Below are 16,083 nucleotides of genomic sequence, written 5' to 3'. Positions count from 1 at the left end.
ATGGTGTATAGGCCTTTGCTTTACTAAGAGTATTGCATTCCTGCCTCTTGGGCCTCTACAAAAACAGACTAGTATATTTGCAGCAGTAACATATTAGTTCAAGTTGAAACAAATTTGAACTTCAAAATACAGTATGAGAAGTAATCCTTAACTTGACACTGAAATAAGTTTTGGTAGAAGTCATAGGTTGCCTTTGGTTCTGTTCATGGCAGAACAGAGTCCTATCTGATACTAGTTCAACTTAATAGCAGTTTACTTTCCAATTCCTATAAAGAAATTACTGTTCATAAAATACAGAAATATTGTATTCAGTGCATGCATGGTCATTAGATCTAACTACTGAACATTTATATGGTGTTCAGCTGTAATATCCAGCCACTACGTAATTAACTCAGTAATTTGAAAACCAACATGACTCAAATCTATTTTTTCCCCTATGTTTATGATCACCAAAGCCCTAACAACTGACAGTGCTGGCAGGCACAGAAATAACAACTGCAATTAAAAAAATTAATTAATATTTTCACCAAATGTAATGCAGAGCTTATACACAGAACTCAGCATGTGAATTCCGAGGCTGTCTTGTCTTTTCTGTGTACACGTATGTTTACACACAGACAAGTGTCTCTGGCATAATTAGATTTCATCATCCATAATTTATAATTCATCATCCATGTAAAACAAAAAGCAGTAAACAAACCTTAGCATAACCCTAGCACACAGAACAAATCAGATTAACTAAGAGGACAGTTGTGATGTGTACCAGAGGTACATTTATGGTAATTTGAATATCTAAGAAAAGCTGACTTAAACACAATAAAAGAAAACAGCAATCAGTAATCCTCCTTGTAAAAATTAAAATCAGATACTTTATCTGATCCCATTCTGACATCAATTAATTTTTCCTCATTTCCTTTTTTCTCTCAGTGGGTAATTACAAAATTCACCATACTCTGTCTTTGTCTTTCCAGTGTACACAATGGCTTGACTACATTGTAAAATGTATCAACGGAACCAACAGTACATCTGTACTTTTGCACCAGCCTTGCTCACCTAGAAGCATTCCCACACATCACCCCATGTGAGCTGGTACTGTCGGATTGTTTTTCTACTGTTCATATTCATCAGAGGAAACATCCCCAATTTTTTGGAATATATTGCTCTAGGTAATACCCAGATAGTCTTCTTGTTAATGACATTAACTGACCTAGAGCACAGCTGATATACTGTTGCCCAGTATTTCTTCAATAGCTAATGGAAAAAATATTTTTTTCTAAACATGGTTAGATCTCAGGTGTACTGAGCTACTTTTTGAAGATGCCCACCTTTTTCCATGGATTACGGAGAATGTAAAAGCCACACCTAAACATGGTGAATCCAACCCTTTACCTCCTCCAGTGGCATGGAAAGTATTTATCACTGTGGACCAATGGGCATCAGTGCAGGTCAATTACTGGATTATAATACAGTAACTGATGTTGCCAGGTTAAAGCCTTTTCCTTAGGCTGTTCACAGCATATGCCTTACTGACTTTCGATAACTTTAAATTGTACTTTAAGCAATGTTTACTTATCACCTACTCTCAAAATTGACCAATGACACAAAAATATTTTAAGACTGATCCTTCCTAACAGTTCAATTTAACAATGGAATAGCAACAAACACTTGTATAGAGGAATAACAAAATAAATTGTATAATCATCAGTATTAAAAAAATTACACGCTGCAACTGTATAACTCGTTCAAATTACTACAGTCTTTGGAACTAACTGTAGGTATCTGTTTGGGATGGTTGGAAGAGCAATCACTGCTCATAGATAGGGGACTTTTGCTTTTGGTATCACAAAGCAGGTTTTGCTCTGGACACCATGCAGTAGATGTCTGCACTGTGTAAGCATCACTGAAGTGATAAGATATTGATGAAATTTTTACCCTTATAGGTTAAAAGAAACTTGAGAGAAGTTTTAATTTTTATGTGCAAATAAATAAACACAAACAAGCCACAGATGCATGAACAGATTTACTGAATACTCACTGGCTCACTTTATGGTACAACTTTGCAATCCCTTGGTGTGTCCAGTCTTTGCCAAGAGTTGGTAAAATATGACCTAAAGTATCTGACCTAAATAAAGGAAAAACAATATAACTGAACTGAAAAAACCCAACACTTATAATAACAGTTGAGAATAATACAAACCCCACTACCTTACTTGGCTAGCAGCAAATGAAAATAATGTTTTCTGTAAGGTACAGATTGTAATCAGAGGAGGATTATTTTATTCCCCTTTCTTTTGAGACAGACTGATGTGCTCATCCTCGGCCACACTGTTTTAATTACTCTTATTCCCCAAGACAGATAAGCTTGTGACCCATAAAGTAACATGGAAATTACAGCACATAGGCCATCAATCAGACACGTAGGAGGCCACCAGTACTAAGCATACCTTTTGAGGTTTACATTAAATATTTTCTAAATAAACCAAATATATTCATAAGGGAAGTTTACGGGAAATTGAGAGCATGAGATAAGTCACACTCTAGCTTACTTCAAACTTCTCCACATAAAGCCAGGAGTTGGTCACATATGAAGTATTTTGAAATATTTATTCTGGTTTCAATATATTTCCTGTTTTATATGAGAAAATTATTTACAGTATAATAACAAATGGTGCAAACAGACACCTTGCTTGACTAAGCATTGTACAGATACACAGCAACAAGTCCACACCCTGAATATCTTCCATCATAGAGGGAAAAACATTGGGCAGCAGTTTAGGGTGGATTTGCACTGGTATTGTAAGGTGAAGTGATTAAGTAACTCTGGGCAGCTCAACAACAGAGTGAAGAATAGATCCCATTAACTTTACTGAAGCTTAAAAAAAAAAGTTTACACTGAAAAAGAAGTCTGCAATACAATGGATAAATCACAAGAAAGAAGAGAGTTTCAGTTTAAATCAAGTATTTTAGTTTCTCCCAGATTACTCTTGGAAATTATTTTTCCTCGTTCTTTTTTCTCATTACATAAAGCTAAGTTTCATTTTGAAATAAACTGGTTTATAAACAAAATCTAAGCATTTCACTTAAAAAGACAATGTTTTTGTGTTTCCTCTGTTCCACACACAATTGTTTTCCGCAATGTTAAATAACTAACTAAATAAAAATCAGCGAGTCAGTGAAACATTTTGGTCACTCCAAAATTCTGGGTTTTTATACTGATCTGAAATTTTCTATCAGATTCTAATTCTGAAACTGATTCTGGAGTCTTGACTTCTAAATAATAATAATGCCTCTCACTGGAATGTCCCAGTAATTTCTTCTAAAACAAAATTCTCGTGTTTCTTCTTTTTAACGCAGCAAGTGTGCTTCTTAAGTGTCTTGCAGCAAAAAAGTTAGGATTTTGCAGAAAGTCCTCCAATACTACTGTAAATACTATCATGAAACACCAATAGGTGAGAAATAATGGGAACATATGGCATGTATCTTTATTAAATTAAGAATTCAGCTAAGGATTCTTGCACTGTTTGATAGCCGAATTTTTTTTTAAAAATAAACACCCTCAGAAAATACTGGAATGTAATGATTCTCTGACTCAGAATTCCCTGCTAATTATTTTTGCCTTTAGTCTAAAGGGAAACTTGTCCTTGCAGATAAAGTCTCTCCCTGTTCATGAACTTACCGTGTGATGGTTCCATCAATGTCAGAAATAACAACTTTATCATCCCAATTCCATAGGTAAATGGTGCCTTCGCAGCGGCAAGTGCCTTGATACTGTGTTGTAACACTAAAGGTCACATCGTTGGGGCCATTCTTGAGCTTTAAGCTTTTCTGCAAGACATTATCAGCTAGATGATCAACAAACTGAGCATGTGAAATGGGCACAGTGCAAACAGAAAGCCACAGATGATCATTGTCTCGGTCACACTGAATCTTACTGCTTTCAGCAGAGCTGTGGTCTAAATAAGGACAGTAGAGGTTTGTCCTCTGTTGTGTATATTAGGCATTGATATATAGAACAGAACAAAGCAAATAAAAAAAACCTGTTTCGTAATTAAGGTATATTTAAAAAAAATAAAATCCCCAGATGTTCACATAAACAGCAACAAATGGTGGAATAGGGACCATCTCTGGGGATGGTCTATTCTGAGATATAGATACACATGCAGCGGCATGTAACATGAAGTTCCATAAACTCTAATTAAGACTGTTTATATGGGGATTTGTGTTCTGTGGTATTTCATCTCTTTCATATAAGAACCTACCTCTCACACCACATGACCTATTACCCTTCAGCCTCCACTAAATATCCTTCACTCTCCCACTTTGCTGACTTTCACTGTTTCCTGTGTTACTCAGTGACATGCTGGACAAGAGACTATTGATTTGACTTTATTTGTGGACCTACCTGTTCATTTTCCCCAAACCTGTAGGAATTTAATACTCTAAGTGTATCTTTTTCTTAGTTATCTTTCACAGCTGTTTTTCAATTAGTAAAAAAGTGAAAAGGAGGTGGGAATGAAGAATAACTGATGGGTAACTGATCAGTCTCAGCCACTGTTTCATCAAGAAAACAATTTAAGAGCAGTTTTAGCTTCAGTTAACTTCTGCAAGGTTTCTGAAACTGAAACATACCAATATATTTATGCCACCCTTGCTTTCTGTTTGCTATAGAAAATTACCAACACATGCCATCTATCTCTTGGGAAAAATTCTGTATTTCTTACAAATTATCCAGGCAGTGAGCAATGGGTTGTTTAATCTCGTACACCTTGTGTACGTTTCCTTCAGAAAACCGATTGCCTGCAGATAAGACGACAAAAAGTATTTTCCTGAAGTAGCCCATTTTTCCAGATCAAATTGAAATGTACAGAACACAAAACTGAAACAGTTTTGTCACTGTTAGTCAAAACACCTCTGTCACAGAGGAAAAGAAATGGCTTCAAAGCAGTTAATAGTCTGGCCTCATAGTAAGTTCACAAGAAGCTCTTTTACAAGTTATTAACAGAAAACTGTATTTATGCAAAATGTGACTGTCTGCCTATGAATGAGAGGAAAGGAAAGAAGGAAAGGAGAAAAGGAAAAAAAGAAAAAAGAGAGGCCTGTGGATAAACATATACACACTATATATACTACAAAAAATGATGTGGCTCCAGTACACTTTTACACAGGTAAAAGTACATACTTTGGAATTTAATTTTGACCTTTTTCTAAATGGAATCCCACCTCTGAATGCCAGCACTTGCTGCAAGGAACAACATTCATGCTTAATATATAAAAGAGAAAGGGAAAGTTGATTTTTTTTAAAATGTAACAAGAGAGAGAATTAAATGGAAGACATGAGAGGTAATTAAGCTTTGCAAGCCTGAATAACAATGTGGTTCATATCGTACTAGAAATGACATTTAGGACAAGGATGTAAAATTAACTCACAAGCTGGTCAGAAGTGAGCCGAAGTGATTTTTTGTAACTGACTCCAGATAATAATGAGAGATGACTGGAGTTGGTTTGTAATGACCCAAGGTTTTGTTTGGCAGCTCTAGGGTCTTCATCGCTTGAAGAAGATTCATCTTTTATTCTGGAACATTGCACACACAGAAAATGATGTTATCATGTCAGTAAATGCATCTCAGCATCCATTAAAAATGCATTAACAGTGAGTCACCAAGTAAGTCCTTGGTTCTCTGCTTCCAAGTACTGTCTCACAGGAGGTCATTCACAATATGACTTTGAATATATCAATGAAGCACTGAATTTTCATTCATGCATGTTCCCCATTATTCATAGTTGGATTTCTCTAGCCATTCACTTGTTTTCACTACTTAAATTTAACAAATATAAATTAATGTGCTGTATTGACTCAAAATTCTCATAGTGGTAAAAAAAAAAATACCCACCAGATACTATAACTACAAAAAATCCTCTGTTCTCAGGAGAAGAGAGATGCATTTGTTATTCTGGCTGTCTCTTACCCGTTCTCTCCTTCCCCAAAGAATTTAAAAATTAATAAAAAAGAAATGCAGGTGGTGGAAATTTTATTATAGAAAGTAACTCATCTTTCTCTTTCATTGATTAAGTTCAGCTTATTGGATTATTCTTTTCCAGAATTTTCAGGATTATCCCATTCAGGATACAATGAAGAAAAGTCATAAAACCTGAGCTCCCTCACACTATTCTGTTTAAATATGCACTGGTATAGGTTGGGTCTTTTTTTTCTGGTACAACCATTTTTTAGAGATTTGTTAAGAGTATTTTTCTTCAGAGAAAAAGTTTTCCTACAGTAAAAAAAAAAAAATCTATCACTGTAGGCAGAAGGTAAAATACTCTTTCAGATCCTACAAATCTTATCTTTCAAACAATCAGCATTTGCCCTCTTATTCAATCACACCTGGACATTGTTTGATGTTAGGAAGTCTTGACCCAGTATCAAGGTACTGTATGTCATGACTAGCAACATTTAAAAGCCTATTTTATCTTTTGTGACATCTCAAAAGCTTTTCTCAACATCCCACTTGTCACATTGTGATGGCAAACAGTAAATTTTTAATTACAGACTTCTAAGGCCAGTTAAAATTTAAACAAAGAACACCAATTTCAGAATCTAGTCTGCTTGAAGTCTTAATCCCACTTTAAAGCTTATCTTTAAACAACCATGTAAGAAACAGACCTAAATGTCATGTGTCATCCTTAAAAGTAAAATCAGCCTTCCTGATTTATTCCACGGTTCTCAATCTCAGAGAGGCAAGAGAGACAACAGCCAGTCTCCTACAGAATGAGGAATCTTCCTTCCAGCCCACTCACCTGGATTGCAGCTGCTGACCACCAGAAAGAACAACAGTAATGACTTTTTGTTTCAGAAATGTGACTCCCAAACTTAACATAATGAGAATATCTAAATTTGGCACTTTTCAACTGTAAGTTTAGACAGCACATAGATGAGCTGCCTTTACATTAAGATCTGTAAGCACAGAAAAGGGGCAAGGTAGAAGAGCTGCTCCTGGGCAACTCATCCCTCCAAAGCAAGTTAAAGCTTATGAAAAGCTTATGAAAGCTTCCTAAAGGTGAGATTCTGGCTATACGCTGTGATTCGTCTGGAGCACAAGAAGGAAGAGACTCCTGCAATCCTTGAAAGAAGTAACAGAAAACATGGCTATTACCTGTGAAAAACACTCTGGAAAGTCTTAGGCCCCTGAACTTCCCAAAATATGCAGGAACAATTTAAGTGGTCAGGCCATAAATCCAAGTAAATTGAAAATTTTAGCAACTGGGATCTGACAAAAACATAAGTTCATCCATGATGTTCCCTTGAAATGGGAATGTGTGCCACAGAGCTGCCAGCCAAACCACAGAAATGCCAGGGTGCACCCACTAGGTCTGCCAACCCTGCCATGGGCAGAGCCCTCCTATCTGCACTTATGTTGTGCAATTAGTAACAAACTAAACTTATTTCACTGAGACAGCATTTCTTTGATCAAAACATACCAGGTGCTTTCACTTTTAAAAGGTAATTCTTGCTTATTTGAGGTACAGATAATTTTGAGGATACCTGTTTGCCCTGCTCATCTGGGAAGAGTCTTCTATAAGTCCACTCTCACTCACACCTTGCTCTTGCTTTGTTTCCTGCAAAAACACAAGTATGAGTAGCTAGGCATCTCCTGTTGAGCAGAAAGCAAATGTCTTTAGAAAAACACTTGAAAATCAAATTCTGTCTTGTATGAACTTGGAAAAAATCAATAGCATAGAATCAGCTGGGTTGGAAGGAACCTTTGAGATCATCAAGTCCAACCCTTGATCCACTACCGCTGCGGTTACTAGACCATGGCACTAAGTGCCACATACAGTCTCTTTTTAAAAATTTCAAGGGATGGAGAATCCACTACTTCCCTGGGCAGCCCATTCCAGTATCTGACTACCCTCTCTGTAAAGAAATTCTTTCTAATATCTAACCTAAACCTCCCCTGGCACAACTTGAGACCATGCCCTCTTGTCTTGCTGATAGTTGCCTATCAGCATGTTTGTTTCCTTTGCTTGTAGGCAAAGTAAAATCTCATGGTTTCCTTAAAGAATGTAGGCTGTTCAAAGACCTAAAAAATTAAAATATAAAACCCAGAGGGTAATTGAGATTTAGTTTTGCATGGAAGAAGTAGAGAAATATCAGATTTTATATCTAGTACTGTTGAAGTTCTGGGATCAACTCCATAACTACTCAGTTCATACACCTCAAATACCTAGATTTCACCTGAAAAAGCAAAGTATGACTCTGGAGATGGAAAAAAAATGCAATTCCCTTTCATAGAATCATTAAAATTTTTAATCAAATAAAACTCTCCAAACTGCTCTTGAGTAAATCCTGAACACTACTGATTGTCATTCCACAAGATTTTTAAATAGTGAATAGTTCGACAACTCAAGAGATAACCAAATACTTCCAGAGGTAAATTCTAAAAACTTCAAACAACTACAAAACTAAAATCTCATGCTCTGAAGCCCATACCCACAGATCAGTACAATGGTTATTTCAAGGCTAAAGAAGTTCCTGACTGAGGCATAACCATAAAATTGTATTAGAAGTCATTTTCTCCCCTCAAGTACTAATGCTTCAGTAGAATAAATTACTATGAAGAGGTTTTATTAGAAAATTTTAAAGATTAAATATGTCTAGACAGGAGATCAATATTTCATATAAAGCTTTGTTTTTTTCACTGTTCTTTAATGTTCATCCATGGCTTTAAGACTGTTACCACAAACTTTTAATGCTTTGAAAAGAAACTCCAGAAGACTTTCAAACTAATATATATATATATATACAGTTTTCCATCTTAGGTTTTGCTGAATTTTACAGCTCACACTACTCATAAATATGTCTGCTCCTCAACTATCAAAAGAAAGCTGCAGAAAGGTAGGTCATCTGCGTTAAAACATTAAATTAGTGGCACAACTATTTGATTCTAGGTTCCCAAACAGAGATTTAATAGATTAGATAATACTGCCTCAGATTTTTTTATAAAAATAAAGGGAGAACCAAAACTCTTCAGTCAAATGTTTCAGGTAGGGTCTGATCCAAAGTTTTCTGAAGTCAAAAGAAATTAGACTCCAGACCATGTTTAAATAGCTCTTAATGTCTACATCCTCAGTCAAACTGACTACTGAGTTGCTCTCTGAAGTAAAGTTCTGAGGGATGAATATGGAGATACCCAGCCTTCCCATTGCAACAAAAAAGAAACTCTTGCTTGCTTCTTAAACTTACCTCTTTAATAGTGCTGTTCCTCCCTCGCCATGAAAACCACCACCTTCCACCTTTTTTGGGCATCTTGTCCCTCATTATAGATTCCACAGTTGCCTGTGATAAATGGATGGTAACATAAAAAAGGCCCAAAACAAAGGACAACCTGATATATGTAAAAGAAAAAGTGCCAAACACACAATTTTAACTGATAATAAATAGAATAAAAGTAAACATACTGTCTGTGGACCATACATTCTACTAAAGCAAAATCTAATGGTATCCAGAGCTGCTCTGAAGTAACTTAAGCATGAATACTTATGGTATATTTAAAAGGAAAATGAAAAAGAAACCAAACCAAAGAAGAAAAAAAGCATAAAGAGATATTAGTATAATGTCTAGAATGGAGAACCTACTGTTTTTAAGTTATTTAGCACAAATTATATGTTAAAAAAAAGGAAAAATATCACTTTCTGAAGGAGCTGTCATGCAAAACAGTAAAAAACTGACAGGCAAGATGGCTATTCTCATTTAAAAATAACTGCAAAGTTCATCATTAACCACCAGTTTAGAAAAAAAGCAAAGACATCACTAGCTTTTATGACAATGTTAGAATTGGGTTTTTTTATAAACCCTGGTTACTTTTCATTGGTTCTATGTACTAGACATAAGTAGAGAAGTTTCTTTCAATATCCATAATGACTAGAGCCTTATGCATTGCAACAAGGAGAGCTGAATTCTTTCACTCAGAGAGTAGCAAAAGATGAAAAGGGAAAATATTATAGTAAAGGTGGCCACAGGGTTTGATATGCCCTGGAACAGCTTAGCTACTGCCTTTCTAAGATGCTAGCTTCCACTGTAAGCAAAGTCACCAAAAGGAAGCTGTGATGTTCATTAGTGATTTTTTAAAAATTGAAAAAAAATTCAAAGAAGTCTTAGCAGTAAAGGGAGGCTTCACTCAGCTAATGTGTGGAACAATGTACCCCTTTTCTCAGTTTTTCCCTAGGTTCTCTCCACTGTATTATTTGAAGTATATGAGGTCAAAAAAGGAATTACAGAGGAATAAAGTTGAGCAAATGACAGTTTTTTAAACAAAATAACAAAAACAGAGAGTAGATGGAGCTACTGAGAATGGAATGCCACCAATGAGAACAACAGCTACAATTTAAAGAGGTTCTCAAACATATTGATAACTTCAAGCAGATGTCCTATTGACTTTTAGTGAGAGAATTCACATGCTTAAAATTAAACATGCATTTAAGTCTATTTTACAAACCACGAGTGATTTCTTTTTGCAAAAACTTCAGTTTTCAATCACTTCACAGTGTCTGTTTTAATAAAATATCTTAGTATTTCAATTCCTTAGTTTCATAACTATAGCAAACCAAAACTCTAAATAACAAGTCGTGAGGAAAACCAGCAGGATGACTGGTAGAATAAATGAGTAATTTTAGTTTCAGAGGTACAGTTCAACAAAGTAAATCTTCCCAATCATACAGACTGCTCCAACTATAAATATCGGTTTCTCCACTAAACTAAAATTGCACTGCCTAAAAAGTTATCAGTCTTCAGAATACACATTAACCACTAAACAAAAATATGAACACACTGAATTTCACACTCATAGGTGATTTTTCTCAAACACTAACATGGGCCAACATAATTTATGTTTACAATCCATATTAACGAAGTAAAAAAGGAAGTTTTCCTTCTTCAAAATACTTGTAATCACCTGGCAGCCAAACACTGTTCACAAACCAAACTTAGTCTGGCTTATTTAGACCTTAGCATAGGCTAGACAAACAGTTATGTGTGGATAGATAATACTGTGTTCTCTTGTACAACAACCCTCTTCCCTCCCTTAATCAATGGTATAATTTCACAACTCCTCTTCTTACCAATCTTCATGTTCAATCTCACCTTTGGCAAAGGTTTCTGGAATGCCTGCATTGCCAGCAGAAGGGGACCAGCTGTCGTCCAGTTATAGTACCTGGGCACGCAAGAGAGACAATTGTAATCCCAATTCACAATCTACTTCATATTTATCATCTGGCACGTTAAAGCCATGAAACACAGATCAAACTCTGGTCTGCACTAGTAATAACAGACCCATCTTATTCCACAGGTATTTATGGCATATACTTTTCAGGGTATGTAAGAGAAGCTAGACCCTTTAGAAAGGGTATTTGTCACACATTCCTCAAGTCATCACAGAATCACAGAATGGTTTGGGTTGGAAGGGACCTTAAAGATCATCTAATTCCAACTCACCTGCTAAGGGAAGTGACATCTGCCACTAGACCAGTTACTCAGGGCCCCATCCAACTTTGTCTTGAACACTTCCAGGGATGGTGCATCTACCACTTCTCTGGGCAACCTGTTCCAGCGATTCACAGTAAAGAATTCCTCCTAACATCTAATCTAAATCTTTCCTCTTTTAGTTTAAAACTGTTCCTCCTTACCCTATCACTATCAGCCCATGTAAAAAGTTGCTCTCCTTTATTCTAAGCTCCCTTGAAGCAGAAAAAAGCTGCAATGAAGTCTCCCCAGAGCCTTCTCTTCTCCAGGCTGAGCAGCCCCACCCCTGTCATCCTGTCTTCATAGGAGAGGTGCTCCAGCCCTCTGATCACACCTTTGTGTCCTTCCTTCAGACTTGCTCAAACAGATCCATGTCCTTCCTGTGCTGGGGACGACAGACCTGGACACAGCACTGCAGGTGGGGTCTCACCAGAGCTGAGCAGAGGGGCAGAATCACCTCCCTTGACCTGCTGGCTACACTGCTTTGGATGTAGCCCAGGATATGGTTGGCCTTCTGGGCTGTAAACACAGACTGTTGGTTCATGTCCCACTTTTCATTCACCAGAACCCCCAAGTCCTTCCCCACAGGGCTGCTCTCAATGAGTTCATCTCCCAGTCTGTACTCATGCCTGGGATTGCCCTGACCCAGCCACAGCACCTTGCATTTGAACTTGTTGACCTTCATGAGGGTCTCATGGGCCCATCTCTCGAGTTTGTCCAGGTCCCTCTGGCTGGCATCCCTTCCTTCTGTTGATTCAACTGCACTACTCAGTTTTGTGTCATCTGCAAACTTGTTGACGGTGTGCTCCATCTCACAGTCTACGTCATTGATAAAGATACGGAAGAGCACCAGTCCCGAGACAGAGCCCTGAGGGACACTGCTCATTATCACCCTCCACCTGGACATAGAGCCATTGACCACAACTCTCTGGCAACCATCCATCCAGCTAATGTCCTTACTATACCTCATTATCACAGCATGAGCCACATTTTTTACAAGGTTTTCCATTTTTTCATCAAGGAACTACATAAAGGTCAAGGGATGTAGTCTGTAGAATGTCAAGCTTCTGCTATTACATGTTGAACAGGGGTCAACTCTTGCTACAGATAGTAGGACAATTACAGTATCCATTGTCTAGGGAAGCTGAAGCTCACACAATATTCAGAGAATATGACAGTAAGATCCTCACTAAGTACTCTTTTATTTCCAACACATTCAGTAGGCAGGTAAATACTATCATCAAATCCAAATGACTCTGTCAGGGAAGCAGGAAATCACTCACCTCAGAGCACAGAGAGGGTCAGGTAAGAGGCCATAACATACACAATACACACGGTACATGAGATTTGCATAGGCAATGTCTGTGACTAAGGGTAGCCAAACCTCTAAGTGCAGCACAATGCCATGATGTCTCCTCTATCCTCTAACACTTTGCCAGGTGTAAGGTTTTAAGTTAAAGAATCCATCAAATAGCTGCATCTGCATATGGTATAGACTACAGTGCTGCCCTGCTGCTGGCAATATAAACATGAAATAATCTTAGCCTTGCAGAAATGTCTCGTACTCAGTGGCTGAAGTTTGACAAGTCTTGAAAAGCAATGCCTCCAGAGAGGCATATTAGCAAAATATTCAGTACATACAAAAAAATTGCTGGGTACTGAGTGACTGCAAGCAGACTGACACATCCCTGCAAATATTAATTATTCAAAGTGGCTCAGGGCAAGCCTTAGCAAGTTCATATCATATTTAATTTTTACTCTGTCCATTGAGTGTGAATACTATCAGCATTTAATAGCAGCTTCTTGAAATTCAAATTGTGTCAGTTAGCTCTAATAGGTCATTTGAAACTGCTCTTTACTTTCAATTTAATGGAGGAAAGGTAACTAGAAGGGGCTGAATTCACCATGGAATTGAATCTTTCTGGATGAATCCAAGCTACAGACATTCAAAACCTGTTTTTCAGCTATGGCTAAACTGATCTAATGTACTGAAGTGCCACAGAAGTGTCTTTGTTACAACAGTAACTTTTTTTTTTTCTGAAATATACTTACTTATTTCCAATCTTAACCACAAGGTTAGGGTCATCGATGATAGCAGGATTGTCCACAAACTGCTGATATGTGACTGCATGTTCTAAGAATTCTTCTGCGGGGGAAAATGTTACATTTGTAAAGCATGCATTTATAGATGCCTGAGATGGGCCAACCTAAACCTCATAGCATCTCTCAGGTACACAGGTTTTACAATCATTATGAGGGTGCTGAAATTTAACTGTAATATGGAAGCAAGTTGTTCAGAGACTCTCAGAAGATGCTGAGGGTTTCTTTTTTTGCTTCTGGGCGTCTTTCTTGTTCAACATATAATTTAAGTGAAAGCTCAGGGATGTAATTATGAGGGAGGAAAACTTCCTTTTAGAAAAGTTATAAAATTTACAAGTGATTCAGATAACAATATGACTCCAATAAATCACAGTATATTTGAAATGTTTTAATACAAAGCTTCTGAGCAGCAATCAGTGTAGCATTAGGCTCATATGATTTTATGATGCCACAATACTGTAGGAAGTGTAAGTCTTAACACATTTATCTTCTCCTTATGCCACTGGAAGTTTAAGGAATAGAGTATTATAGGTGATGTACTTAAAAGTTACACAAGAAATTGGAGTGGAGACAGGAACTCATGTTGAGCATTCCAACTCTCTATCCTCATGTCCCCATTTACAGACCACCTTTTCATTCCTGACGACAGCTGTGAATTTCCTAGCTATATACTATACCAAGTGGCAAGAGCACCACTAACACTATTGTGATACAAAATATAGTGTTATCAGGAAATAAAAATATCAATAAAATACTTTCAAACATTTTTGTATGTAGTGGATTACTAAAACATGTTAAAAATAGTAAGTTCTATATAAGTCTACTATTCTAAGCATAAAAAGTTCTAGAAGACTGATTATTACATGGCCAGTATTTATCTTCTCAACACATTTTTGAGCACAGCCACAGGAGGGCTCTGCAGCCTCAGGCTGCGATGCTCAAACCTGGCTGCCAGCAAATGCCTGCAATTCAGAAAATCATTCTGTACCTTTGGTTATCTCTTTGTTGTCAGTAAGGCCTCCACAGAGAGAAATGGCAATGGAGGGCAAATCCCGAATTCCATCCGAGGTGCTTTCAGCTCCACTGTCAACACCTGAGCTCCCAACAGACTGTGGAGAGTGGCTGGCCGACCGCGGCCCCGTGTCATTCGTGCTCTTACTTTGGACATTATCCCCACTGAAAAAGAAAAATCAGGAATTCAGTCTTCATGCATTCCTTCCCAAATTCACTCCCTTTGACAAGCACTGTATACATTTGGTGCATACTAAGATTAAAAAAAAAAAAAAAAAGAAAAAAAATTTGTTGAATTTTACAGTACATGGGAACAAGAATAATGTAAATTAAATAATAAACTAATGTTTAATTATATAAACTGATAGCTAAACCCAAACAAAAATGTGTATGTTTGTGTATTTATGTGTCATGTATCAATAAATAAAACACTCTACATATAAACTACTAGGATTAAAATTTTAAGAAACAATAAATCATTATGCCCACTTAAAATTTTTGTATGGATGAGATAATTATTACAAAATTCAAGCTCAAACTGTGCTTTTCACTCCAGATTTATAAGAATGCATTTAAGAAATTTTCAATCTGATATTTTTCCCCATATAACTAATCTTTTTCAGTTTTACTGAAATGCTAATATTACAACAGCTGACTTAAGCAAGCAAATAAGAAAAATAAAATACACAAGCTATTTTAGTTATTGCTCAATGACTTTAGTCAAATGACTAGAGTATGATGTGGAAAGAGGAGCTATAAATGTTACAAGAGGATCTAATAAAGATCAGAATGAGTTGGAAATCGTATGCTCAGGGTGCAATATTTTCGCATATAACTCTGTCATGTATCTTCCAGAAATTATTTTCTCACATTCATATTTATAGGTGATCACCCACAGTAGAGCAACACTAGAGCAATAATTTTCTGCTAATACTATTAACAGTAAGATATGTTCTTCATGGTAATAAGCCAGGACACGGGGATAAATATATCCCAAAGCCAACTGCTCTCCATGGACATGTGAGTAACACTCACAAACATCAGTGTATATTACATAATGATCTACAATCAATATATGATGCTTAATTGACCAAAACAGAAAACAAGCTGCAAGCACACTTCTCAGGCCCAAATGCAGCACCTTCCAAAAGATCTAATATTCCTCTCTACAGAGTTTTATTTTCCTTCTACCTTCATCTCTGCTTGGACTCTGAAAAAGAGGTCTTATCTGGTTGGCAATGAGTTTATGAGTTTGATCTAAATATGGAAGGTGACAAGAGCTCTTTAAAAAGTAAAAATATAAGAAAAGAACTTATACTTCTTGGGGAAATACAGTGCAGCAACTTCTGGATCCATATCAGTGAGGTCATCTAAATAGACACCATCAGCACCAAGATGCCGGCTTCGTTTGTCTGTAAAGAACAGCACAAATCAGCCTATTAATTAATATTTTCTGA

At 36.7% G+C, this 16,083-nt stretch overlaps 1 protein-coding gene across 6 annotated transcripts in view; it reads right to left on the bottom strand.

Annotated features, from left to right (window-relative positions):
- LPIN1 (lipin 1) overlaps positions 1-16,083 on the bottom strand; it is an 80,177-nt gene that overhangs the window by 10,217 nt on the left and 53,877 nt on the right. For 5 of the 6 annotated variants that reach the window (XM_027641155.1, XM_027641158.1, XM_027641154.1 and 2 more), the window contains 9 exons: positions 15,945-16,038; positions 14,604-14,791; positions 13,568-13,661; positions 11,138-11,207; positions 9,242-9,334; positions 7,541-7,614; positions 5,428-5,572; positions 3,677-3,825; positions 2,036-2,122 (listed from right to left, as the gene is read on the bottom strand). In XM_027641155.1, the coding sequence (XP_027496956.1) occupies positions 2,036-2,122; positions 3,677-3,825; positions 5,428-5,572; positions 7,541-7,614; positions 9,242-9,334; positions 11,138-11,207; positions 13,568-13,661; positions 14,604-14,791; positions 15,945-16,038 (994 nt within the window). Of the gene's footprint in view, positions 1-2,035; positions 2,123-3,676; positions 3,826-5,427; positions 5,573-7,540; positions 7,615-9,241; positions 9,335-9,456; positions 9,535-11,137; positions 11,208-13,567; positions 13,662-14,603; positions 14,792-15,944; positions 16,039-16,083 lie in introns of all 6 variants that reach the window. The other variant, XM_027641159.1, reaches the window with a different exon arrangement.

This window comes from Corapipo altera, unplaced genomic scaffold, assembly GCF_003945725.1.
Source record: "Corapipo altera isolate COAL_440 unplaced genomic scaffold, ASM394572v1 46, whole genome shotgun sequence".
In the NCBI taxonomy this organism is placed as follows: domain Eukaryota; kingdom Metazoa; phylum Chordata; class Aves; order Passeriformes; family Pipridae; genus Corapipo; species Corapipo altera.
This window is presented reverse-complemented; position numbering and strand designations above follow the sequence as displayed.